This window comes from Sceloporus occidentalis, unplaced genomic scaffold (genome assembly GCF_023333645.1).
Source record: "Sceloporus occidentalis isolate IW3139 unplaced genomic scaffold, rSceOcc1.0.p SCAF_44, whole genome shotgun sequence".
Taxonomy (NCBI): Eukaryota; Metazoa; Chordata; class Lepidosauria; order Squamata; family Phrynosomatidae; genus Sceloporus; species Sceloporus occidentalis.
In genome coordinates, this window is record NW_028317024.1 from 6,897,284 (window position 1) to 6,924,000 (window position 26,717).

Here is a 26,717-nt window from a genome sequence, read left to right on the forward strand (position 1 = left end):
GTGTGGGTACGCTAAGCCAGAATGAGGGAAATTACGGCTGAACAAGGACATAGCCGAAATTGAGAAAAATGTATTCTACTCACAAAGTAGCTTAATCCACTGAACGCCGCTAGGGACGTACAGGTACGTCTACAAAAACGGTGGCAACATGCTCTTCTTTACTGTAACGTAAGGAAGTTCTACTTTACTCAGAGGGTGGTGGATAAATAGAACAGTCTTCCAGTAGAAGTGGTGGAGGCTAAAAAAGTGAGGGAATTTAAGCAGGAAAGGGATAGACATAGGGCTGAAACAACTAATCGATAAAATCGATAATAATCGATAATGAAAATTATTACCTCAGAGATCGGATTATAACACTAGAATCCAGATCCCCCGCAACGCTGCAGGGGACCTGGATTCCCCTCACTTCCGTCTCTCTCTGACTCCTCCCCCCTCCCATACACTGCTCTGCCTCTCTCCCGACTCCCTGGTGTTTTGTGAACCTCCGTTGCTGACAGGCACTTTCACTGCAGCTTCATAGAAGCCTCAGCGTAAGTGAAGGTGAGTAATGGAGGCTGTCTGTGCACATCGGGCACAACCGGCCGACAGAGAATCGAGGTCTCCTGCAGAGGATCATCCTCTCTGTCAGCCGGTGGGGGTCTGCATCACACAGACAGCCTCCGTTACTGCCCTTCACTTACGCTGAGGCTTCTATGAAGCTGCAGTGAAAGCGCCTGTCAGCAACCGAGGTTCACAAAATACCAGGGAGTCGGGAGAGAGGCAGAGTGGTGTATGGGAGGGGGGAGGAGTCAGAGGGGTGAATGGGAGCCAACCTCCCATACACCACTCTGGCTCCTCCCCCTCCCATACGCCACTCTGCCTCTCTACCCGGCTCCCTTGTGTCTTGTGAACCTCTATTGCTGACAGGAGGCAGAGTGGTGTATGGGTGAGTTATAGTGGTGTATGGGGGGGTATAATGAATTTCAGAGTGGCATATCTGGGGGAGGCAGAGTGGTGAATCAGGGAGAATTTCAGGGTGGTGCAGGGTATTTATGGGGAGCGGAGTGGCATATCAGGGTGCACAGTGGCATATAGGGAGGTATAAGGCATAAATGGGGGCGAGTGGCATATTGGAAGTTATAAGGCATATCAGGGGGGCATAAGACATATCTGAGGGTAAAAGGTATATCAGGGGGCTCAGTAGGATATCACTGGCATATAAGGAGTATAAGGCATATCGGGGGCACAGTGGCATATCAGGGGCACAGTGGAATCTCTGGCATATAAGAGGTATAAGGCATATATGGGGCAGAGTGGCAAGCTGGGGGTCAGATGTGCATAACTGGGGGCAGTTTGGTAAATAAAAGAAAATATAAACAAGGCTTTTTTTCTCAGTTTTTATTAAATATGAAAAATAGTTAACATATGAATTAATATTCACTAATAACTTTGTACACTGTGTTTGGGTTCTTGTAGCTTTTATGTCAGTAAAATAAGAAGGTGAATAGCAAGAGGCCATTGCAATAAAGAGATGAAAGTGTAAATTGTACGTTTTTTATTACATTATTTTAAATAAATAAAAATTGCATTTTTTATCCGATTAATCGAAAAAATCATCGGCCAACTAATCGATTATTAAAATAATCGTTAGTTGCAGCCCTAGATAGACATAAAGCTTTCCTCACTAAAGGACCTGACCAAAGACTGTTAGGGGTTTAAACCTCTTACATCAGGAAAAATGGCTAGATGAGCCGAATGGTTCTTATCTGCCGTCAAATTCTGTGTTTATACAAGAGAAAATAGGAAATCTTGCGGGAGAGCTGTATTTGAGCTATAATGAAGGCCTAATCCTAGAGAGCTGTTACAGGAAGAGCTTGGCTGGACCTGTATGTCTCAATAAATCAGTGATATTTATTCTGCCTACTAACCCATTAAACTATACATTGTGAAGGGCCAGCTCAGCACTTTTTGATGGAGAAACCTGCCAGCACTTGCCCTTCAGAGTAAATAGTGAACCACAACTCTCGTGCAAAGAATGCAAATAAACCCCTCTGAGTTTAATAAAAAGCAAAGGACACTATTTACACGGGTAACTTTATATCAAATATAAGATCCAGATCCCATCATCAGGCTCAATATGAAATGGCCAGGTATGGATGTAATGGCGCTCAAAGGTTCAGACAATATCAAAATAATTCAAATAGAATTTCAGGCTGGGAAGTTATCCTGACAAGAAATCTTGAAGCAGAAATATTAATCTCTAATTCCCTAACCATAATCGGCATATTTAAATTATACTTTATAGTTTATAGCATAAAAAGCTCTTTGAAGAGACGAGCAAAGTGTTTTAAGCATTTGGTGACGTGCAACACAAATTCAATATGTCAATGCAGTGAAGCATCACCGGGACTGAGCAACCTGCGCATGTCTATTCACCAACGGCCTACAGCTTTCTCTGTGAACGATGGGAGTGTAACCATAACAAGCAGCTTGCGGAGCAGCGGTCCCAGTGCCTCCCTCAGTACTGCCTCCCTCAGCATACTTCCTCCTCAGCCTGTCGGTGTTCCATGTGACAGGAGGAGGGGGGGAGAGCTTCACTGGCAGACATCTCACCGTTTCCTTCCGGTATCACATCCTCCGAATATGGCAGCTACCGGGACTTGCCTCATTTTAGCAACAGGTAAAGGCAGCTTTATACCAGTTACTGTGCCCACACCTCCATCACCTAAGTGCCGGACGCTCAGGGCAGGCCGCATATGAGGTGCCGGTACTTTTGTGCCCTCGCCTATCCAATGCATGCAGCCCCAGTGATGCTTTCTTTCCTGTTTCACGCCCTCTCCGGTTAGGACCCGGCTGCTGTGGACATCCCCGCATTTTATTCTCTATGGCATTCTTACACTCCCCCCGATAAACGCTTGTACGAATGATCATTGACCCGTTTGAAAGGTTTTTGTTTTTTTTTATTAATTTACGTTAAATAGGGAGCGTGATACAGCAATTTCATAATACTTAACGCATTGTTCTATTTTCTCTGCAGCTTCTTTGTTCTTCCTGGCCTTTCCTTCTGTGTCTGCATTAGTGGAGGACTTGGATGACTCGTAAGTACAGAGCAATGGATGCTTGTAAGAGTGTTATTATTTGTTTTAGTGAGGTACAGTGTGTGTATAAACAGGCTATTGTGTATAATGTTTATTGTTGACACCAATGTCACCTAGGAGAGGAATCCCATGGACAAGGTAGTGGCACTGCAGCATTAAAAGCTCATGGTGTTATGAGAGGCTAGTCAATGGTGGGGCTTTTACTGCCCCGTAATGTAAAGTCCGAAAGGCCCAGGCTGTGTCATTTGTATGATTAGAACTCTTGGGGTATGAAGTCTGTCTAGAGTTTCCCCCTTTTCTTTAAAAAATAAAAATAAAAAATAATATATATATATATATATATATATATATATATATATATATATATATATACCGTATTGGCTCGGATATAGGCCGCCCCCGTATATAGGCCGCACCCTAAAAGTTTGGTGCTTTTTTAAAGAAAAAGTTTTTTTCTTTAAAAAAAGCACCAAAAAAACATGCTGCCACTCTGTCTCTCCCCCCCCCGAGATATGCTGCCACTCTGTCTCTCCCCCCCCGAGATATGCTGCCACTGTCCCCCCCCCAGGATATGCTGCCACTGTCCTCCTCCCCCCTCGAGATCTGCTGCCACTGTCCTCCTCCTCCCGCCCCCCGAGATATGCTGCCACTCTGTCTCTCCCCCCCGGAGATATGCTGCCACTGTCGTCCTCCTCCCGCCCCCCGAGATATGCTGCCACTCTGCCCCCCCCCCCCCGACTTACCAGAGGAGACTCCCGGGTGTCTTGCAGGGCTGGCGGGGGACATCTACGCAATACGCGTATACAAGTTGTATACATGTATTGCGTAGATGTCCCCCGCCGGCCCCGCAAGACACCCGGGAGTCTCCTCTGGTAAGTCTTGGGGGCAGAGGTAAAACACATCGATGCGCTTAGACAACCTCCCGTGCCGGCTGGGGAGGCTGTCTAAGCGTATCGGGGAGTAGGATGCAGGTCCCCTGCACCGCTGCGGGGGATCTGTATCCTAACCTTGCCCGGCGCCCGGGACATGCAGGCGCTAGACCCCGAATATAGGCCGCACCCCCACTTTAAAGACTTAAAGTGGGGGGGGAAAAGTGCGGCCTATATTCGAGCCAATACGGTATATATATATATCTCTGAAATTCTACATTTTTTGCACATTTCCTGGCTTAACGGTAGCCCAAGACTTTTCTGATGTATATGTTGTATGAGAATAAGTAGATAGGCATTGATAGTCGTTGTATTTTGGTCATCCATCAGGCTGACCAGTCAGGGGCCCAAATGCTGATGGATTTGCAGACCCGACAGACCTGAAATACTGCAGGGTAGTCATATACAGCCTGTACGAATATCGGTATATCTTGTTTGCCTCATCAATATATTTAATACTTTTATGTCCACAGCCTCTGAGTCTGAAACATATCTCACTCTCAATTTGCCGGGGGGGAAGCTCTGTTTAAAATAATGTATTATTTGTATAGTTCACTAGTTAAGTTGATTGCATATGACATCTCAGTCTCATAATGTTTGGTGAAATGCATGTCCACATAGTAAAGCATTTTTTAGGTTGGCCAATTCTTTATTCATAAAATCATATATCAGCCGTGCGTACACGTAAACCTCTGAAATGTTTCAATAACAAACAGGGAACACCATTCTTAATGTATTAATGGCTATTGTACCTTGCTAAAAATGTCTATATGGCTACTGATCGTTAAGTACCAAAAAAAATATATATATATTTTCTCCATGTCTGTGTATTTTGTTATTGCTTTACTCCAGTACACATTCCATGTGTGTTTGGCTGCTTTAGATTTAAAATGCACAAGTAAGCATGCTACAGTAGGATACACATGAGAATCTTTTCAGCATGGGATTTATAATTTTACAGTTCAAAGAGCTGTCATCAGATAACAGACAAAGTCGAGCGGATATTAACAATGTGTGCTCTATGGGGTTTTGACTAATGAAAACAAAACGGTTACAAAGTTGTTTTTTTGTTGCATATTTAGTGCCAGTCACAGTTGGATCATTCAGTGCGGGTTGTACAATATCAGAACACTGACATGAACTTAATAATGTGCATGAAATAAAAAAAACAAAAAAAAACAAAAGTTCCCAATGAAGGAAAAGGGCAACTTAAAGGAACACTCCAGTGTCCGAGGAAGCTCCTTTTACAATGGATGCACACGAAAAGTTCTTTGTAACTTGTAAGTACTTTCATATGCATTCATTAAACCTACAAAAAATTAAACAAAAGAAAGGTATGTCTCCGGAGCTGCAGCTGCACACCCACTCTCTGTCCCAACTTTTTATTTCACTCATTGGCTGTTTCAAGCATCCAATCAGTGGCAGGAATGCGCAGTGCATGTGTGTAGGGCTCTTAGTAGACCTCGCCTGCAGCGTTCTCGGAGCTAATGCTGGAACTGACTAACTGTAAGTATGGTATATCACATGAAAGAAATATGTTCTGCCGAACATACCTCTTGCACAGAAAGTTGTGGGGGGGGGGGCAAATGCGTATTGGGGGATTCTGTTCCGTTTACAGCCTCCACTCTTCTGGGAAGACTTCCCACAAAATTTGGGAGTCTATCTTTGTGCTCATTCAGCCAAAATAGCATTGGCTAGGTGGTATTCTGTGAGATGGTATTTGAGCATTGAGAAAGAAGAGTGATGGTGCATTTGAGTAAAGCCATACATTTTAAACATATTTATTACTGTTTATGTTAAATGGTTATGCAAAATCAATAGAGGTGCCAACAAATGAACTTAGTTTCTCATTTATCTTATTTCTTTTACTTTTTGTAGGTTCAAGGAAAACCGAAAAGATGATATCTGGCTTGTGGATGTAAGTTCTTGGTTAAAACATGTTACAGTCCCAAATGTAACTTTTGTGAATTTTTCCCTGTAAAAGAAAAAAAAAATGCAAAAAAATTGCATAAATGCATCTCCTGACGCAAGCTATTTATTCAACGAGCACAACTCAGTGCTCGGAACTACACATAAATTTGAGATGCAAACTGTTACCACAGCCACAATTTTCTTTAGTGTTTAATTATAACACTTTATAATTCTTAGGACACAGAACATATGTAACTCCCAGTGAGTTTATTAACCAGAAATTGAACTGTAGAGGTTGATGGGTTGATCTTTTTTGGCTTCTTAATTACAATCCATATAATTACGAGAGTCACTTTTCATCTATGCAGTACACTATGTAGATTCGCCTCCTAAATTGTTGCCCTCTCTGCTGAATATGACATCATATCCGGGCACACTGCCCCACAAGGGTACATGGAGGCTTTGCCAGCAAGGAACAGATTTCTATAATATAAATAAGCACATTGCAGAGGTCAAAGAACAAACCCATTGAGCAGAAGCACCACGTGGAGTCTAATAGCACAATCTTCTCTGGTTCACAGTAGCTCTTGCCTCCTTAGGCTGAGTTGGCCTAGACAAATGCTTCCTGTGGTATGCATTATATGGCATATTGCTGTACTGATATAGAATAATACTACCTCTCTGTTCTGATTTGGGAAGCGCATTAATGTGTAATGTGGTCTGAAATTGTGTATTGGACGGTTGGATGCAAAGTCTAGCTACTTTCGCAATTTTATTTCACCTTGGTACATGTGCTTGCTTTGTGAAAGCTATACAACTATTACAATCATTACTACTATTAATATTGTTATCATTGTGAAACGTTTTAATTCTGAACTATTTTTTTTTTTACTACATTAAAGCCTCCTAACTGATGTCTCTATTTGAGCCCTGTCAGGATTTTTTCTTATTATAAAGGGACTATATTTTTACTTGACTTTCAGTTTTATGCTCCTTGGTGCGGCCACTGCAAAAAACTGGAGCCTATTTGGAATGAAGTTGGTCTTGAAATGAGAAGTAGTGGCTCTCCTGTGAGAGTTGGAAAGATGGATGCTACCATTCACTCTAGTAAGTGTAGTCCTGTTCTTATTTTGCTTCCAAAAAGCCAATAGTAAACGTATAGTACTGTTGGACTAATTTATCCATCTGTGTGCTATGTATAAATGTCTGATTTTTATACACCAGAAACAAAGATGTACAATTGCAACTTTTTTTTTGGCCGCAGTACAGATAATGCAGTGTACGGAGCGGTCGATGTTTTTAGCACACTAAAGCCTTCAAAAACAGAGCTCATTTACAAAACATTTTCAAATTATTTTTATTATGCATGGTCTGCAACTAACCCCTTGACAACAGTTAAAGTGAAGTTAAATACATCCCATTAACGTGCCCAGTACACCATGAAGTTAAATACATCCCATTGATGACAATTGATGTGCCTAGCACCTCATGAGATTAAACAGGTTTAGAAATCGATCTAAGATTGCCTTCTTCTCTCAAATGATTCAGCAACACCGAAAACTGCAGAAGGGAACCTCATCTGATCGCTTCCCAGAGCTTCCACGTATGCTTTACTGCATTAAAAGAAGTTAGGAGGTGATTGTTGATATTGAGGCATTCAGCAACACTAAAAACCCATACCAGGGCCCACTGTAACCGCTCCGGAGAGAAGAAACAAGCACAATACCTTGAGATTTTGGCGCAATTAAAAATTAAAGTTCCCAAGAAGGGGGTCTCCAGACCCTCCTGAGAACTCTGAGCTCCTCCTCCAGGTTTAATACTAGTACTGCATTCAATCATGCATGTCATGGAACCCAACTTAATTATCAGTGTGTTTAGTAAAATAAATAAAAATGTGTCAACGTGTTAAAATAATTCCCCGGTGATGTCACAATCGAGTTAACCATCCAGTTCCAGCAAAATGTAAAACAAAACAAAAAAATACTGTACTCTTATGGATATCAAACAATTTCAAACACAGCACAGCCAAATTCACATTACCTTCCGGTGCTCATTCATAGTAGCCGTGGCAGAAGTACTGGCAGCAGAGGTTGTCTGCACGCATTGCACAGACCTCAGTCGGCTGCCCCACTAGACACCAAGGAATCTGAAGCACGGGGGACAAGTCTAGGGAAGCACTGGCAAATTGGGGAAGGGTAAGAGTGGCATATGGGGGTGGAAGGGCTTTCTGGAGGCAGAGTGGCATATAGGGGGTTAAAAAGCATATCTGGGAGGCAGTGTGGCATATAGGGGGTTAAAAGGCATATCTGGGAGGCAGAGTGGCATATAGGGGTATAAGGCATATCTGTGGGGCAGATGTGCATAACTGGGGATGGGTTGGCAAATGAAAGGAATGGAGAAGAAAAAGTTTTTTTCTCAATTATAGTTTTTATTAAATATGAAAAAATAGCTTATGTGAATTAATATTTACTAGTAATAGGGTAGTCTTAAATTCAGGCTTTTTCTTTTTTTCCTAAATTAATCAATTAATCAATTAATCAAATTTTGGAGTGTCGTCTTATAATCAAGCAAAAACGGTATATGTGTAGCACAGTCGTTAGCACCCCTATGAATACATATGAGAAAAATATATTTGAAGTATATTCACACTAGTCATAGGGACTTAGAAAAGGAAATTGTTCAACCATGATTTACTGTTTCACAGGGGGTAAAAATATTAGGTAGCACATAGGCCAAATTCTCTTAGTTAATCATCACAGTGGGTAAAACCAAGGAATATAGTTATGCAGCTTTACAAGATGGGAAGTGCCTATAAGAAAATAACAAAAGCATTGAAAATTATCCATTTCCACCTGGGCAATAATTAAGAAGTTCCGGTCAACTGTAAACTGTGAGCGCTGGAAGGTCATGTTGCGCCGGCGCTCCGTCATAGAAGCCCCAGCGGAAGTGCCGGGTAGAAGCGGAGGTTGTCTGCATGCATTGTGCAGACATTCATCGACTGGCAGAGAGGAGGATCCCCTTCAGCGCTGCAGGGGACCTGCATCCTCCACTCTGGCAGCCAATGAACGTCTGCACGATGCACGCGGCAGTGGAGGTTGCCAGAGACAGGGATACAAGTCCCCTGCAGGGCTGCGGGGGATCTGGATCTTAGTCTTATAGTCAGACCTCTATTTTGATTATAAGACAACCTCGAATATAAGACGAGGAGTATTTTTCAGAGCCTTTTTTTTTTTCTGAAAAAACCTTCTTATATTTGAGCAAATACGGCAGTTCTGTTATTTACTCTAAATTAAAAAATGCCTAAACATTTAAGGCTTTTGGTTTTTATGACAAAAACTTAGCAGTGTCTTGCTTTTGTGTCTAAAGTCAATAAACGGCTGTGAACAAAAATGATCAATGAGGTAAAACTTTACATAATTAATGCATGGGAATTATGAAGGGAACTTCGCTTAGTTGCAAAAGTGTAACATTCAGGAAACCTAAAACTGTTTAGAACGGAAAAGAAACACCTTCACGAGTGGGTAGGTCTTGAAAAATGAATATAAAATAAATTACAGTACCCTACAACTCTTGCTGCTCCCGCAGATCAACACTCCTCATAAGTGTTATAACAAAATGATGTATAGGCAAAAGTCGGGGCGCATAGATATGTGGGGAAAAAATAAAACAAATATAGTGTAATGAGTAAATACGAAAAAAAGTCAAAATAGAGATGTTAATTGCACTCACAAGTGTATAAGAAATTGAAAGCTCGTCAAAAATCCATACTCTCTTCGTCTTAGGAGCTTCTGTGTAGAAGATAAGAAACGAAATAGTGCAGTAAAAAAGATATTGTTTAATGAATATAGATTAAAAACTTACAAACAAGTAGGCATAACAACTGGGTTATGCGTAAGAGCAGTGTCCTTTATAAAGATAAGTGGATGGTCATCAAGTCCATGTAAAGTCCAGGTTTTCAGTAATTGTAAAGTTTTCCAAAATATCTCAACGCGTTTCGCCAATATAGGCTTCCTCAGGAGAAAATTTAAGAAATCAATCTGGCATTGGCCACCTGAGGTCCTGACTGTGTTTTCTGCATCGGGAATGCCAGACTTGCCACTTGGGTCCTAAAGTAAAGTCCACTATGAATTGGACCTTTGCTAACTGCGCCCTGCCCAGTGGGAGTCCAGGCTCAGTGTCGTGTGTGTGTGTGTGTGTGTGTGTGTGTGAGGAGGGGGCTGCTGAATAGTGTTGCTTGAGCGGAGTGGGAGGGGCTGCTGGATAGTGTGAATGCAGGAAAGAAAAGCAAATAACAGAAAAACGAGGGAAAATGGAGAGAAAAAAGGAAAGAATGAGATGCAAGGAAGAGACAGAAATGAAACAGCTAGAGAGAGAGAGAATAAAACAGGTTATGCGAGTCACACACACACACACACACACTTCCTACCATCTTGATATTGTAGCATAGAAATGAACAGGGATAGTAAAGGCGTGAGGCAGAAACTGCATACATATCAAAAGCATTGTGTATATTTTGCCACTGCAAGGGTTGGAATTTATTTGTAGTTTATCTGTAGCATAACTGCTTCTGTTTAAGACTTACAGTCACAGACCAATTGAAATTGATGACATTTATTGGGTCATGTAACTGTAGGATATACTTTGCCACTGTGTTGCAAAGTTACATATTTTGTACTTTTACGCTGTGCAGATGCTTCTTCTGCAATCTACTATCTTAACTGTGTTTCTAGTTTTTTTGTAAAACAAAAACACATATTGCAATATTGCTGTTTTGTAGGTCTGAAAATATTCTCCTTTCTTCTCAGGAAAATATGGTTTCATATAAACTGTTTCCTTATCCTTTTTTTTGTTTTTTTTTGTTCTGAAAAAAAAGTGGTGCGCACAACCTAAAAAGCAAAAAGGCATAAACATTCATATTCCTGAGTTACTGCTAGAATAGTAATGACCAATGAGTACACAAAACAAAGAGAATTCTGCACATACCCATCGAATACCATTCAAAGTACCCCAAACTTGGGGTACTTTGCTGTGGCGGACTAAGCAATACATAGCATATAGTGTGATGGAGTCCCCAATTGTTATGCCGCATGCCTTAGTTTTTTGAATGGTATTTGCTAGGTATGCGCAGAATTCTCTTTGTCTTATGTGTATTGAATATTTAATTTGGTTTGTGCAAAAAAGAATGTGTGTTTAAACAGCTTGTTGTGATTGCCAGGATATGACGACATATCTTTGCACTCCTCCTTTTAAGGGCAAGTGAGGCTGTGGAGATTTTCAGAAAAAATGAAAGAAATATAGTGCTTTTCAGAATCATGTACAAACTGTTCCTTGTACTTTATTTGAGAACTATTCTGGTGGATTTAGTTTTGAGGGTATGGCTCCTCGTGCTATTTTGTGGTGTCTTTTATTGAGAGAATGCAAATTAATAGTTTTGACATGGTTTATTGGCCAATTTAAATATACCATAATCTGCCTTATTTTACAGGCATGGCTTCCGAATTTGGTGTTCGGGGATTTCCAACAATAAAGTTGTGAGTATTGGTTTCAGAAAACTGCTTTTGTAAAGCTCTTCATCTTATGTTGTGTTTATGGCTTTGTTTATACAGTAATACATCAACATTAAACACATTAATACTCCATGTTTCACCTGTCACTCTTGCCTTTTAAAGACTGCATGCACTCTAAGCTCGGACGTAAAAGATTTTTTTATTTTTTTTTATTAAGATTAAAAGGAGATATGGCATATAACTACAGAGGTCCGAGAACGAAGGAGGATATCATTGAATTTTCTAACAGAGTAGCTGGGTAAGTACCGGTTCAGTTTAATATTTCCGTGTGATAAGTTCACCTGAATGGTTTTAACATTAACAAAATACACTTTGTAACTAATTAAAACATTAGAAACACTATGGTGCTGTTAAATGCCAACATTTTCCATAAAAAAATCTTTAAGAATTTTACCTTTTGGTGGGAAACACTTGTCATGTGACTACCAGGCACTGGGTTGTTGCCTTTTTAACTGAAAGCTGTAAAGCTTTTTAAAAGTTTGTGTTATGTGAATGAGCCTTCAGGTTAGACAATCCAGTTGCTGATTTAGCATGCTAGATTGTATGATAAATGTTTGGTTTTTTTTCTAAGCAGACCCCATTGATTAGATCAGAGCTGTCCAAAGTCAGCCCTTGTAGATGGAGAACATGTACTGAGCAGACAGGTCATGGCAATGGTCCAAATGGACGACAATAGGACTTACTGCCAATTAATTGGTCACATCTAGTGCATTCCAGTGCGCTGAAATAGATGTGTGTGCTGCTGGCATAAACAGAAAGCTTAAGATAAAAATATTGTACATTAGCTAACCATTTGGCTAAAAATAACGCATCACTAAATTATGTTTTAAACTGAACATTTTAGCCACTATATATTTTTTTACTACAGGTTGGAGAATGCACATTAAAATATTTAACGAACATTAATTGTGTTTAAAAAGAGTTTATGGTTAAGCTCCAGGTAAAGTATCAAACACAATTGCAAGAAGCACGAGACATTAATCAGTAACACTCTTATTTTAAAATGCCTTGTATTTTTTTTTTATGGTTTATCTACCTAATGTTATCCGTGTTATGCTATATTAGACATATGTATGTATAATCTTATCTGTGACCCCCATATTGATTGTTTTGAAGTGTACTTGCTATGGATTTTAAGAATTTGTTTTTCTCTTTAAGACCCTTAATCCGACAGCTTCCAAGCCAGCAACTGTTTGAGCATGTACAGAAGCGACACCGGGTGCTCTTCGTGTATGTCGGCGTTGAATCCACTTTGAAGGTACAGTACAGGAGGCTGCAGCTCTTTCTTGTAATTGTTTTTGGTTGCATTCCCTACCCATAAATTGTGTATTGTCCCGAAAATCATTCATGTAGCATTTTCCCAAACCAAGAACGATATACAAATTCTATGTCTGCTTTTTAATAGCCCTTGCTAGCATTGCTAGGCGATAGCCCTTGCTGGATTACTCATATGACCGTCTGATCGTAAACAGCTCTATAATTTTAGTGATGCTCACAGCCTTGGCCATTGTACTTAACTTTGTTGTTTTCAGGAGATTTTTTATGATCTTAAAAACTGTATGTCTAAAGTGAAATGTTTGTGTATGCCACGTACCCCCACCATATTTAGAATTTTAAAAAAAATGCCAAAAAAAGGTTATCTGGGTAGCATAGTTCACCTGCCCTTAGTCTTAAGGTGTTTAAGCATTTCTGGTGATACATTGTTTTCTAAAATACAGAAGAATGATTGAAAATAAAGTAATTCAAACAGTCATTATAGTAAAAACTTTCTGTAATTTCTTTTAACAGGAGAAATACATTGAAGTTGCTTCAGAGCTTATCGTGTATACTTACTTCTTTTCAGCTTCGGAGGAAGTTTTGCCTGAGGTAAATAATTATTAATTGGGGCAAGTGAATGAGAAAAAAATATTCACATATCAAAATGACAAAAAGAGGGAAAAACTGTTTTCTGTGCTGACTGTTGATGTGCTATAGGACATATCGTCCATACTTTTTTGGGCATGTTATACGCATATGAACATTTTGCATATAAACTTAAATGAACCAAATGCTATTTTGAAATCTTACCTGTTTTAATTAGATAAATTATAATGCACACATTTAAAATAAAAATCTCACTGAATGCTTAATTTTACCCTACCTGACCAGTGTAAATTAACTTGTTAAGGAAAGAAAGAAAAGCCGCAAGAAAAAAAACCCACATTTATGAAACTGAGTAACAAATGATTCAGGGGATGCATCATTATTGGTCATCCTCACAATTTATGTGTGTATATAATACTAAAGTAAGCTGCGTTAGGTTTACTGTTACAGCCTGTCACACTCCTGGGGCAGTGAATTGATTTAGTAAATGTGGTAGAGTTGTGGTAGAGTGCATGAGCATGTATGTAGGATAAAGTGTGCTTACAAATGTTCATAGCACATATTTCTCAATGCTAACCTGGAGACACCATGTTCTCAGATATAAAAAAACAAGCTGATGTCAGAGCAGGGGGCTTAGACCTACATATGTTATTTCTTCCAAAAACACTATCTAAAGGAAAGACAACCCAAGTTTTAATCTCTTTTACATTCCTAACGGTTAATGTAACAGAGAAAATAAGGGGCCACCAAAAACTTTCATTTCGAAATTCCAGTGAGACTCATGGTCACAGGTTCAAAGCCCGGTAGGGTCAACTCAACCCTTCATCCTTCTAAAGGTTGATAAATGAGTACCATCAATTGGTTAATAACATCTATTATTCAGCTGCCGATTTGGTTGATTCTGAGAACGTGTGCTTTGAGTGGCACTAGGAGAAAGGCGCTGTTGTTGTTGTTTTTATTAGTAGTAGTAGTCCCGTTTAATAATAACTTTATGCAAAAATAGTCGTGCTTTGTTTTCTGAATAATCAAAGATATCTAGATATTATACAATCCTGATTTTCTGTAATTATAGATTTTATAGCATACTAAACTATTTTCATTGTTTTTTCTTAGTATGTCACCCTGAGTGAAGTTCCTGCTGTTCTTGTTTTTAAAGACTCTACTTACTTTGTTTATGATGGTAAGTGAAGGTGCCATTTGGCTATTACTTTTCGGTTCTTTTGGATAAAAATAAAAACATGTATCTAGCCATATTAGCCTTAGATAATATGTAGTCTTTAGTTAAAGTGGATACCTTTTTATATACCCACATAGAAAACATGTCATGGCATATTTTTGCCAAAATTAGTACCAGCTTGATTCTTTGATCAGGAAGCTGAGATTCTGCTCCATTGTAATAGATCTACTCTGTATACACACATTGCCAATGAGAGGTCAGATAGTTATAATTTGTGTTAAAGGATGGTTAAGCATTCCTTGAAAAATTATAATTGAGGTACATTTTAATCTGGCTAACAAAATAATGCATGTAGTGGTTTAAATTCAGAAGGCTGGACTGTCTCACCCTTCCACCATGTGTTCATACTAGTAGCCATCTTCCTATTCCCCTGACTTGGATGAATATTAAACAGGAAGTTGATTAGAGTCTAGTCTACTGGCACTGCAAGAGACAGATGTTGGCTTCCAGGAGGTTACATTTGAAACTAACCAAAACAATTACACTGATGTGATTTTCAATCTTCAGAGTAAACAGTAGATTTATATATGAGGGAACGTATTAATGTGATCACAGACGATGTGAAGACAATTCAAAGAAATTGTCACTGTTCCCAGACCAGGAAATTGTAAGCACTATAAGTAGACTGATAGCACCCTAACAAGCAATCAGAAAGGATATATGTACATACTAAAAAAATTTACTAAAGCAGATCCAGCTGCATAAAAAAGGCGCAAAGAACTATCAATCTTCAATGCCATATACCAAGAGTTTGAGACAGCATGCTTCCATACTTATAAAATTAAAAAAATGAATGTCCTTTTTTTTGTAAGTGAGCTTTGTTTTTGAAATCTAATCGGCAAAAATGAAATGTTTGACAAAGTGTAGATTTAAGGAGTCTTTTAATAATAATAAAAATAATAGTAATAACAGAATTTAATTTACTTGACATGGGACTCATTTTGTAAGGGCAGGTCCTCTTTAACTTTTGCATGAATGCGGGTAATCTTAATGTAAAAACAATCTCCTATATACTGTTAGCCTTGTCTTTGAGTGTTGATGTATACATTTAATAGGTTGATAGTATGCATAATTAATTATTTAATTATTATACAAATAGATAAATATTCATTTGTTAAGCATTTAGTAGGTTTTGGGGTTTTCATTGATAGTTGACACTGACTATGTGTCTGAACACAGAGACTGCCAGGCCTATTTATTTCTTCTATTTGAGCCAATATGAGCTTACAGGTTGCAAAAACATCCTGTGAATTTAACTGTAAAGCACCTGCAAGTGAGAAAATGAACACAAGTCGTCTTCTGTCATGTACTGTGGTTTCTCTTTGCTCGTAGGCTCTAGGAAGTGTAAACTGGATGGTCTTTGTGGTTTCAATAAATGTCATATTATAGCTGTTGAGCTCTACTGTCAGTAATTCCCGCGTGGTGTTATAATTCATCTGTACATATATCACTTCTTTTTTGTTCCTATTGCCATATAACCTAGAAGAGCAAGAGAGGAAGAATGATGTATAATAACTGCTGGCCCATATATAATGTACATATTAAATGTCATTATAGTCTGCATGCATAGACTACTGTAAATACGTGGCCTGTAGAAGCATGGTTAGGGTAACACAGAATCAAATCGCAAGTTTAAACGTTGTAATCAGCTCCAAATATTAATACACCTGTAAAGCACTGAGACCTATAAATTGTCACTGTAACAAATTGATTAAAAAAACAAAACAAAAAAAAGCCAGCTCGACTGCTTGTTATTTTAGAACCTAATGACAGAACCAAGCCATGAAGGATCCAGTTTTTGAAATCTTTTAAGTCCTGCAACTGACATTTCTCTTAGTCCTATTGGTTAACTTAATTGTATTAAAGAGCAAACTTCAAACAAGTTGTGCTCTAGATACAAAGCCAAAATATTGTGTAAATGTGCTTTAAGGCTGCAACGTTTATTCTGTGTAAAAATGACACAGATTGCAAAAGGAGCGATTAAAAAAACAATAGTGCAGTATATCAAATAATTACGTTAAATATGTACAATCATGCACTCCAAAAGATAATGCAAATTACTTCAACTGTAAAACATCTTTCATTCCAAGGGCTCTAAAAACATAAAGGAGCGATATCAAGATAAAGCAGCTGCACACAAAATACCGTGGTAGATCTTAACCTCTTTGCAATGGTAGGGCAAATATAGGTGCTAACATGCATGCTGAGGATACAGTATATGTCTTAGTTAAAAAATCTCGCCTTGATCACAGGGGCGCTGCTGCTGTCTGCTTAGAGTTGGAGGCAGACCAGCAACAGCAAAAAAGAGCCCGCTCCCCCTTCAAGCCCCTGGTTTACCAGCGATGGAGTCCCAGATGCCATAGGTAGCTTCATGGACAAATTACTTTGTTTCTCCAGTGTGGGGATCAGCCCCAACCATTCCCTGCAGGCCGATCGCTCTCATGGAGTGCAGCATTAACCCATTCAATGACATGATTGTGGTATTATAGGAGTAGATGTTTGTCTTCAGCCCCCCTCCCCCCCAAATCACAGTCAATGGTGTTGACTGCAGCGACCTGAAAGTCAAAGGTACCTGGTACTGCTACAGAGCCAATCAAAAATGGGATCTGATCACTATCACTAACAGCCATTTGATGACCCCTGCTTGAGAGAGATGTAATCCAAGGTAACAAACCAAAAAAAAAAAAACACGCACACAGGTTATAAGTAAACATTTTATTTTTTTAATACATAATTATTTTACAAAAAAAAAGGAAATCCTGATATTCATCCTGATACGTGCACAAAATGTGAACGTGTAGACGAAAAACCCTCCTCCTGTGTTCCCTTTAGATTTGTGGTTGTGGCGGTCCACTTATGTGTGCGTATATGTAGGTGTGCGTATATGTAGGTGTGTGTATATGTGCATATTATATATATATATATATATATATATATATATATATATATATATATAACTCAAAAATGACAGCGCTCAGATAAATATAAAAACAATAATTTTAATATATGTGTGTGTATATGTGTATATATATATATATATATATATATATATATATATATATACACACAAAAAGGAATAGACAATACAATGAATAAAAGCGACAAAATATAAAATAAAAAAATGTTGCCGGTATAAGTATAAATATACAAATAAATAGATTAAATAGTAGTATAGTGGTCAACCTGCCCACCAAGAGTTAAACAATATACAGGAAGAAACACAAAGGTATATATTCAAAATATATATATATATATATTTAAAAATATATAAACATACACCTACCACTAGGATGACTGTGCCTGGCCAGGCTGGCGCCAAAAAAACACAAGCAAATGGACGCCCATTGCAGCTGAGGAAGTTCTTACAAAACGCGTTATGCTTGTGATTTTTTTGGTGCCTGCCTGGCCAGGCACAGTTGAGTTTCTTTTTTGTCTTTATAGATTTTCTCTGCCTGTTGGAGAACCTTTACTAATCAAGACTAGTGGCTTTGTCCTTTATTGGTTACGAATAATTTTTTTATATATGATTTTTTTTGTGTGGCTTATATACACATGGCTGGTAAATAATATCAACATAATTATTTTATTTGTTGGGGTTAGTCTCATTTCCCCCTCTCTTTTTTTTTTTTTTTTTTTGGGGGGGGGTCACATTAAGCGCTGTATCCTTTCTTTTGCTTTTGATATATTGTATATAACTTTATTTGCACATTGATCTTGTGTGCAGCTACAGCTGTAAGTATCCTAAATCAATGTTTTAGCTCTTTTGCTATGATGCTGCGCCATTGGTGTTTCTCCTTTGTTTTTCGAGTAATTTGAAGTAAAAATATTTTACAGGTGAACTTTTTTGTGAGTGCATAATTATACACATTTAATTAACTAAATTATTTGATATACTGCACTATTACTGTTTTTTCTCGTTTTGGATATGTGTTTTTTTTTGTTTGTTTTGCTTTATTTTAAGCATTGAAGAGTGCTTTTGGTTTTTTTTGGGCAGCGGCTGTGCATTGGGGAGTATTAATTTATATTTACTGGTAAGGGTAGTGATACTGTTTTATATTTTGTGTTTATTTTATGTAACCAAAATTGTCAAATAATGTGGTCAATGTTTATTCATTCCTTGATAAACGAAGAATATAGGGACTAAGAAGCTAGATATTGGGAGCAGTTCACACACCACATGCTTCTACATTATTATTCTATATTATAATTTGTCAATAATGCAATCATTTTCACAAAATACGAGGCATGTATATGTGTGTATAAAATATAATATATATTATACACACACACACACAGTGTGTATATAATATACGTATGTGTTACGTATGAGAATTCTATTCAATTTGCTGTTTCATGCATTTAGCTTTTGGAATATATAGCTAGAATTTTACTATTTTAATTTAAAAACAAAAAACAAAACAGCTTACCAGACCACCAGGATAAGTAGGCACCCAGTAAAAATATAGAACAGCCTTGCTTTCATAACTGCTTGTGTTGCTTTTCTAGATTTGAGTGGATGTGCCATCTCCTGATTTGCTGTGTAGTATTTGTATTGGTAGGAGGTGTCTTAGGTGTCTGGAATTCCCCCTACTGCAAAATTGTAACGCTAAAAAAATGAAACCGAAAGTTAAGCTACATGCAATATGGAAATAAACCTAGTAATATATATTATATATTGTATATATTTTATATATCTAAAGATAAAAAACAAAGAACATATGACTGTAGTATGAAAGTTGAATGAGACGCAAATATCTGAGACACTGTAGTATTCGCTATTGTGGTTATGTTTACATTATTAGGGTGTGATATGAAATGAGAACAATTTATACAATGTAAATGTATTAGAACACCACCTACATCAAATCTTTCACATCAGTGAACGGGAGCTTACGCCCACCTTCTTGACAGAATTGTTTTAGTTCAGACATATTGAAGGGTTAAAAGTCACATCTCAATCGATTCAAGTCAGGACTTTGACCAGGCCACTCCAAAGCCTTTATTTTATTTATTTTTGAGCCATTCAGAGCTGGACTTGCATGTGTTCTTCTGATCAATTTCCTGCTTCATAACCCAACTCCGCACTGATGGCGAGACATTTTCCTTCAGGATTTTCTGGTAGAGAGAAGAATTAATGGCTCAAGGTCCTAAAACAGCAACTCATCCCCAGACCATCACACTACCACCACTGTGATATGTGGAATGCTGTTACACCAGATGTAACGGGACTCATGTCTTCCAAAAAGTTCAAGTTTTGATTCATCAGTCCCTAGAGTCTACCTGAACTTATCACAAAAAATTAACAATATTGCTTTATATTTAATTTTAATTGAATTTAATTGAATATGAATAAAAATGATTTACCTTTTAATACTTTAAACAATATACATGCCCTATGCCCTTCAGAAATGCCAAAAACAAAAAGTAGCACTGTATTATCCAAGTCTCGGGGGCCATCAAGGTATTTTATAGCAAATGGTCAGCAGTGTTTTCCACTTTGCAACTCTTCTATGGATGCCATTTTGGCACAGTTTTTTTTTTTGTGTAGAATCTTGAACACTGACCTTAACTGAGGCGGAATTTTGGTAGGTCCTGTACCAGGTTTCCTCCGTTTGTAGATAGTGGTTCTCATTGTGGTTTGCTGGAGTCCTAAAACCTTAGAAATGGCTTTGTAAGCCTTTCCACCTTTTATAAATGGCAATTACTTTTTCTCATCGTTTTTTTGTATTTCTTTAGGTTGTGGCATCATGTGCTGCTTTTTGAGACCTTTTAGCCTACTTCACTTTGCAATCAATTAACCATGATTGATGTTCACTGTTTAATCACCAAAGCATCATAGGTTTTCAGAATGGCTTTTACTGTCTCAGGAGAGTTATTAAGCTATAGGCATAGTGCCACCACACTCGCTTGTTACTCATAAAGGATAGACTCTCATTACTGACCAAAGTCATGTGATGTTGTTAAGAGAATAAACTTAACTGTTAATGTTGCTAAGAGACATTTTTATGAACATGATTTTCTTTTCTTTTTTTTTCCCCTTGAAGAATATGAAGATGGTGATTTGGCTTCATGGGTGAATAAAGAAAGATTTGAAGGCTATCTCCTTGTTGATGGATTTACACTGTATGAGCTTGGTGACACAGGTAAGGTATTTACTTTCCATGTGACTCTGGGTTTTGTTGGATATTGCCTTTTTTTTAATAAGTAGCTTGGACGATAACCACATTTGAAACTTTACATTTTTTTGCTTCATAATAGACATCTTTAATACCCAATCTGCCGCCTTGCTTAGCTCTTGTATACTTAGAATATATTTCCTGGCATGTACTTCCTTTCTTCTTAACTGCCTTAAAATTTCTAAATGCTTACAACAAGTATTGTATTTGGTGCCAATTTAACCCCTTCACTACCAGGGGTTTTTGTACCTTCGGATAACCTAAGCTATTTTGATATTTTTGCCATATGTGGGTTCAACCATTATTCTCCTTTCCTGTGAATAGTGTACCCATGTAGACTACATATATTTTTTTCAAGGAGAGATATGTTTCTTTTGATACCATAGTTACATAATTAGCCAATCATTTTAAAATATAGAATGATCATAGAAAATATATTTAAAAATGTTCCGGTGTCCAAATTTTGAAAATATCCAAGTTATAGATATTGCAGCCCTAATTTTGGACATTGGGGGGCACAAGTTGGAACATACCATATAATGGCTGTACAGTGTATATAAAAAAACAAAAACGGTCTGCGCTTCTCACCATAAAAAAGTTGACAAATATATAAACATAATATAAATGAGAGGTTTTGGTTATATGAATTGGCCAAAGCATAATTAAGCTCACCCGCCACGTCAAGGCACACTCTCAATAGGGTGAGAACCTACTCTTACCTCCTACATAGTGGGCACACAAAGCAGTTTAATAAGGTTTTGGTAGCAGTATGTTTATGGGGAGGGGCAATTAAACCTCCTCCCTGTTAATCTCTGGACAACAAGCTGCAACCAGACTCATGAGGAGCCAACAACCTCACATATGTGCAAACAGGGAAAAGAAAAATGTCAGTGCTCTGAGCTAGTTTCCAGACTTCCAGTTTCCATATGTTGGGTCAAGGTGTTTTGCTAGGCCTATGCTACATGTGAAGCAGCTTAGTAGTCTCTCAGAAAAACATAATACTGTCTGCGCTTCTCACCCTAATAAAGTTGGCAACAAATATATAAACATAATATAAATGTTTATATTATGTTTATATATTTGTTGCCAACTTTATTAGGGTGAGAAGCGCAGACAGTATTTTGTTTTTTGTATACATTGTACAGCCAACACACTGTATTTGCAGCATGCTCACACTGTTTGGTAGGCCTCATATTATACATTTGTATTATTTGAGCCTGAGACTAGCTTAGCGCACCGACATTTTTTCTTTTCTCAGAAAAACATGCTTCCATAAAAGTATATATTTTCAGAAACCAGACAACCCAGAGTATTTTCTGTTGCACTGACTTTTTTGTGGGTGTATCGTTACGTCCATATGGTACAGAAGGGATTACTTATGATTAGGAAAGTTGAGAGGTATAAAAGTGTGTATTTTATACACTTATTTGAAATTTAAATGTAGTTACATTAACGATTAAACCCAAGTTTCGTTTTCACAAAATGATTGATAAAAGGATTTCCCTTTAGTTTCGTCAAGAAATCATTCATCATTTCTTTTGTCACCTGTGATGACATCACTGCATAATAATCCTTTTCAAAGTAAATGCTCTTTGCCCGGAAAATGAAACCTTATTATCCAACTTTGTTATATAACATGGAGGGACGTGTTTGGCTGAACACATCCCCTGCAAAGCATTTATGCATCCCAGATACAGCAGGAGTTTGTGCGCTGGTCAGCTACAAAAGAAATGTATGTGTTCTGTAAGTTTTCCTTTTCAATGACATAAACCTCTGAAAGGGTTGAAACATTTGTGTAGACTTTGGGAGCCAGGCATACATAATTGGAATTCTTAGGGAGGAGGCATTTTTACAAACCCCTGTATATGATGTTTAAAAAGACAATGTTAATAAAAAATAGATTTTGATGGAAATTTTGTTGGTTACCCTTTAAGTGTAATTCATTTTTGTTTTGCACCTTTTTTCCTTTCAAGGGTTAGGATATACACAAGTGTAATAATATTATAATAGTAAAGCTCCTGATTACACCTTTTGTGCACAATCATTTAGTTCTGACTTTATTAAAGGTCGCTTAAGATGTGACCTTTGAGTGAAAGCCACAAGTCATCCAGTGAATAGACCTGTATTTCTGGTTTTATGACATGCAAGCCAAGGTTGAGCGTAGACTCAACCTACCTATTTTGAAGCTTAACTTGCTTAACAAAACTGAAGAAATCACACACACTCCAATCCAAACCTACAAATGCATGCTTTCAAAAAGTATGAGGTTTTTGTGTGGTATTTTGGCCAAAGTACACCTGCTCACCTGCCATGTCAATGCAGCCTAAATAAAATAGTGTCACAAAATCAAGACAACATGGTTGGACTTCCAAATCAAATATCTGTTATAAGAAAACAGAGCAGGCATTATATGCCTCGCCCATTTGACCTTTAATAGGGTTAAGACTGTCTAAAAATCCCCCTTTTCTTTGCTTTGTAGGAAAATTAATTGCTGTCGCTGTAATTGATGAGAAGAACAATTCAGCTGACCACACCAGGTAAGAGAAGTAATCACCACTAGCTGCCTGCTTATTCCTGTTCAGTTACTAGTACAAATGTATCAATTGCAACAAATAAAACATCCCTATATTTCACAATCAGCGAGATCAGTCTCAAATGTTTTTAAACCCATTTTTAAACACTTATATACTGACCCTGTTTACTGAATAAAACCCTTGGTTGTTAAATTGCATACTAATGGTACCTAAGGTTCTTGAATATATTTCAGAACTGTCAACTCGTAAACAAACAGAGCATTAACCCCTTCAGTACCGGGACGTACCGGGACGTACCTGGTACTTCCTGGTTAACAGTCACTGGTAGACCGGGACGTACCAGGTACGTCTCCTCCAAAAAACGCCCCCACATCACCACAATCGCGGTGATCGTGGGGGCGCTGCTTCTGCTGTCTGCCCAGCACAGCCTGTCTAAGACCACCCCCAAGCCTACGATCGCTCCCACGGAGTGATTTTGTAGGCAGAGACAGCGATTGCAGAAAAATCTGCAATCGCGGTTTCAGCTGCCACAGGCAGCTTCAGGGAAGGGGGGGGGTGTTGAATGGGTCACCACACAAGTGTGGGGACCTGATCCAACACCCCCCTGCTGCCTGATCGCTCCATGAGAGCGTCAGTGCAGCGTTAACCCCTTCAATGCCGCAATCGCGGCATTGAAGGGGTTAATTCCCGTTTTGTAGGGGGCTCTGCTGCTGGTGGCCAGCAACAGCAAAAACGACCCCCCAGAAGTCCTCAGAGAGACTCCTCCCCTACAATCTCTAGTCTATTGGAGATTGTGTCCCAGCTGCCAGAGGCAGCTTCAGGGACAGGGAGACAGGGTTCTTTGGTCTCATGTGGAGACCAGACCCCCCCACCCTTCCTCAGTTAACCCCTACCCCACCTCTTCCTCAATTAACCCCTTCAATGCTGCGATTGTGTATGACCCCCCATCGCAGCATTGCGGGGGTTAATATTAGTCCCCACAAGCTTGTGGGGACTAAATATCAGTCAATGCTGTGCTTCAATGGAGCATCAGCATTGAAAGAGTAAAAAAAAAATGTAAAAAAAATTATTTAATAATAATTAAAAAAATAAATTAAAAAAATTAATAAAATAATAATAAAAAAAAAAAAATAACAGCATTGACCTGAAAGTCCAGGGTGCTTCCAGGTCAAATGCTGGGTTGGGCTGATCAGATCGCTCCTGGCCAATAGGAGTGATCGGATCATTATGGCAGCCCACGGATGACCCTGCTCTACAAAGAGAGAGGGGTCATCTAGGGTAATAATGAAAAAACACAAATTATTAATAAATGAAATAATCATAATTATTACCTGATCACTTGTCGGTGACATTTTAAGTCGCTGATTATTGATCGGTCTCCCTGATTGATGTCAGCGGCCTAAACCTGTCACTTACAAGTAATCTGATGAAAAAAAATATTTAAAAAAATGTAAATGCACATGTTCCAGTTTTGCCCTGATAGCTTCCTCAAAAAGTGCTTGAGGTCTTGTTGGAATCAGGGGATCTTGGTGAACAAAATGTGGTGTTTTCTTCCACTGTTGCACTTATGGTGTGCAAGAAATTCAGTGCAACATTGAAATGTATGCGTTAAAAACGCAATAAAATAATTTCCCTGTGAAGTTTGGCAGACATAAGTGAAGAAATGGCTAGCTGAAAACTGTCAAAACTACCCTAGTTGAACACCTTGACTTGTCTACTGTTCATAAATATATACTTTTATGGGGTAATTTACAGTGGGGGGCTTCCAAAATGTCCCAAATGGGATATGGGCCCAGGAAACCAATTTCTGTTGTTCCAGTTTTGCCCTCATAGCTTCCTCAAAAAATGCATGAACCATGCATGTGAGGCCTTGTTGGAACCGGGGGATGTTGGTGAACACAATTTGGTGTTTTTTTCTGCAGTTGCACATATTCTATACAAAATATAATATGAAATCTAAAGCAACATTGCAACATATGCAAAAAAACCAAAAAAATATAAAAATACCTCAAAATTTGGCAGCAATTGGCGATAAAATCCCTGTTTGAAAAGTGTCAAAATTACCCTAGTTGTACACCTTGACTTATCTACTTTTCATAAACATATAATTTTGGGGGGATAATCAGTATCTGTGACAACTATTGCAGTTATTAGACTACCATGCCAAATTTGAAAAAAATTACATTTCAAAAACGTGATGCATGCCTTGCAATATTTGCCCTATACTGGTCAAAATAGATAAAAAGCCTGGCCATGTTGGGTGGTTTCCAAATCAGGACAACTTAATAAATATATTTGGGATAATTTTTTCCCATTGGTTCAATGTGTGTACAATTTGTATGTATACAAAACTGTAAAAAAATGCGTTTTTTTCCATTTTTTCCCCACTTTTTCCAGTTTATTTCAAACAAAACAATGTACTACCCAGCTTAATATGGTTTCAAATGAAAGCCCTACTTGTGCTGAAAAAAACAATATATGATTTGTGTGGGTGCACCAATTGATAAGAGAGAAATTACAGTTGAAGAAAGACATGGCAAAAACACAAAAACGGCTCCGGTCCTTTAGCGACACGTTAGTATCAAAATCCCGGTCCTGAAGGGGTTAATAAGCTTCCATAAACTTTATTGTGATTGTTTTGTATAAATAACAGCCAGCCCTTGATCTTTTATTACAAAAAGGCCAGAACTGGCCCTGCATAAGTCTCAGTGAGACTTTATCTCACCTTACTAACAACATATTTTTCAATGCCAGCTCAGCCATTCTTGTAGGGGTTAACATCATAATAGCCCTTGGTAATAAATTGTGAAGAAGTTTGGTTAAAATACCGAAATGCAACGGAAGTCGCCTTCAGGATTGTGCTATATTAAATACAATTTCTACATTTTGTGGTGAGCAAGGTAGTTGTATTTTTTATCTATTCCAAATTCACATGTTGCGGTGTAATAAAACAGACATTTTTAACCACGAACCCACCACTGATTCTCAAGAAGCATTTTTCAGTATGAAGGAAGGAGACATAAGCATTGTGTCTATCAATGAAAAATGGGTGCAGGTAGGAGGATTCTTTAGTGTTTCTCAACTGAGGATCTGTTTGGATTGTTCAATATTATGAATACTTTAACACTTCCAGCAACTGAAAGGTTAATAGATACCAGGAGGGTTAATCTCCCAAGAAGGAAAAACAGGGATGCTTCACTCAGAATAGGATAAAAAAATATATATTGTAATCCATATAAAATGTAATAATATACAAAACTACACCTGTTCATGTGTGGACAAAATAGCACACTGTGTGCAAGGCTCAAAAAACCTAAATGATAGCCTTAGACAAAAAAAAAATCACCACCAACCGGTTTTAGTGCCATTCCACCATTGTCAAGGTTTCTCTGTGTGAAACCCTGCAACATGAATATTGCTAAA

At 38.2% G+C, this 26,717-nt stretch overlaps 1 protein-coding gene across 1 annotated transcript in view; it reads left to right on the forward strand.

The window, feature by feature from the left end:
* The first annotated feature begins 2,622 nt into the window (after nucleotides 1–2,622).
* The window catches only part of LOC149289630 (protein disulfide-isomerase TMX3-like), a 31,954-nt gene continuing 7,859 nt past the window's right edge, over nucleotides 2,623–26,717 (forward strand). Inside the window, exons 1-11 of the mRNA XM_089490431.1 lie at nucleotides 2,623–2,659; nucleotides 3,017–3,077; nucleotides 5,885–5,924; nucleotides 6,901–7,024; nucleotides 11,403–11,448; nucleotides 11,642–11,722; nucleotides 12,643–12,742; nucleotides 13,273–13,350; nucleotides 14,461–14,527; nucleotides 20,629–20,727; nucleotides 23,240–23,297. Coding sequence (XP_089346557.1) covers nucleotides 2,623–2,659; nucleotides 3,017–3,077; nucleotides 5,885–5,924; nucleotides 6,901–7,024; nucleotides 11,403–11,448; nucleotides 11,642–11,722; nucleotides 12,643–12,742; nucleotides 13,273–13,350; nucleotides 14,461–14,527; nucleotides 20,629–20,727; nucleotides 23,240–23,297 — 791 coding nt within the window. The remainder of the gene's footprint in view (nucleotides 2,660–3,016; nucleotides 3,078–5,884; nucleotides 5,925–6,900; nucleotides 7,025–11,402; nucleotides 11,449–11,641; nucleotides 11,723–12,642; nucleotides 12,743–13,272; nucleotides 13,351–14,460; nucleotides 14,528–20,628; nucleotides 20,728–23,239; nucleotides 23,298–26,717) is intronic.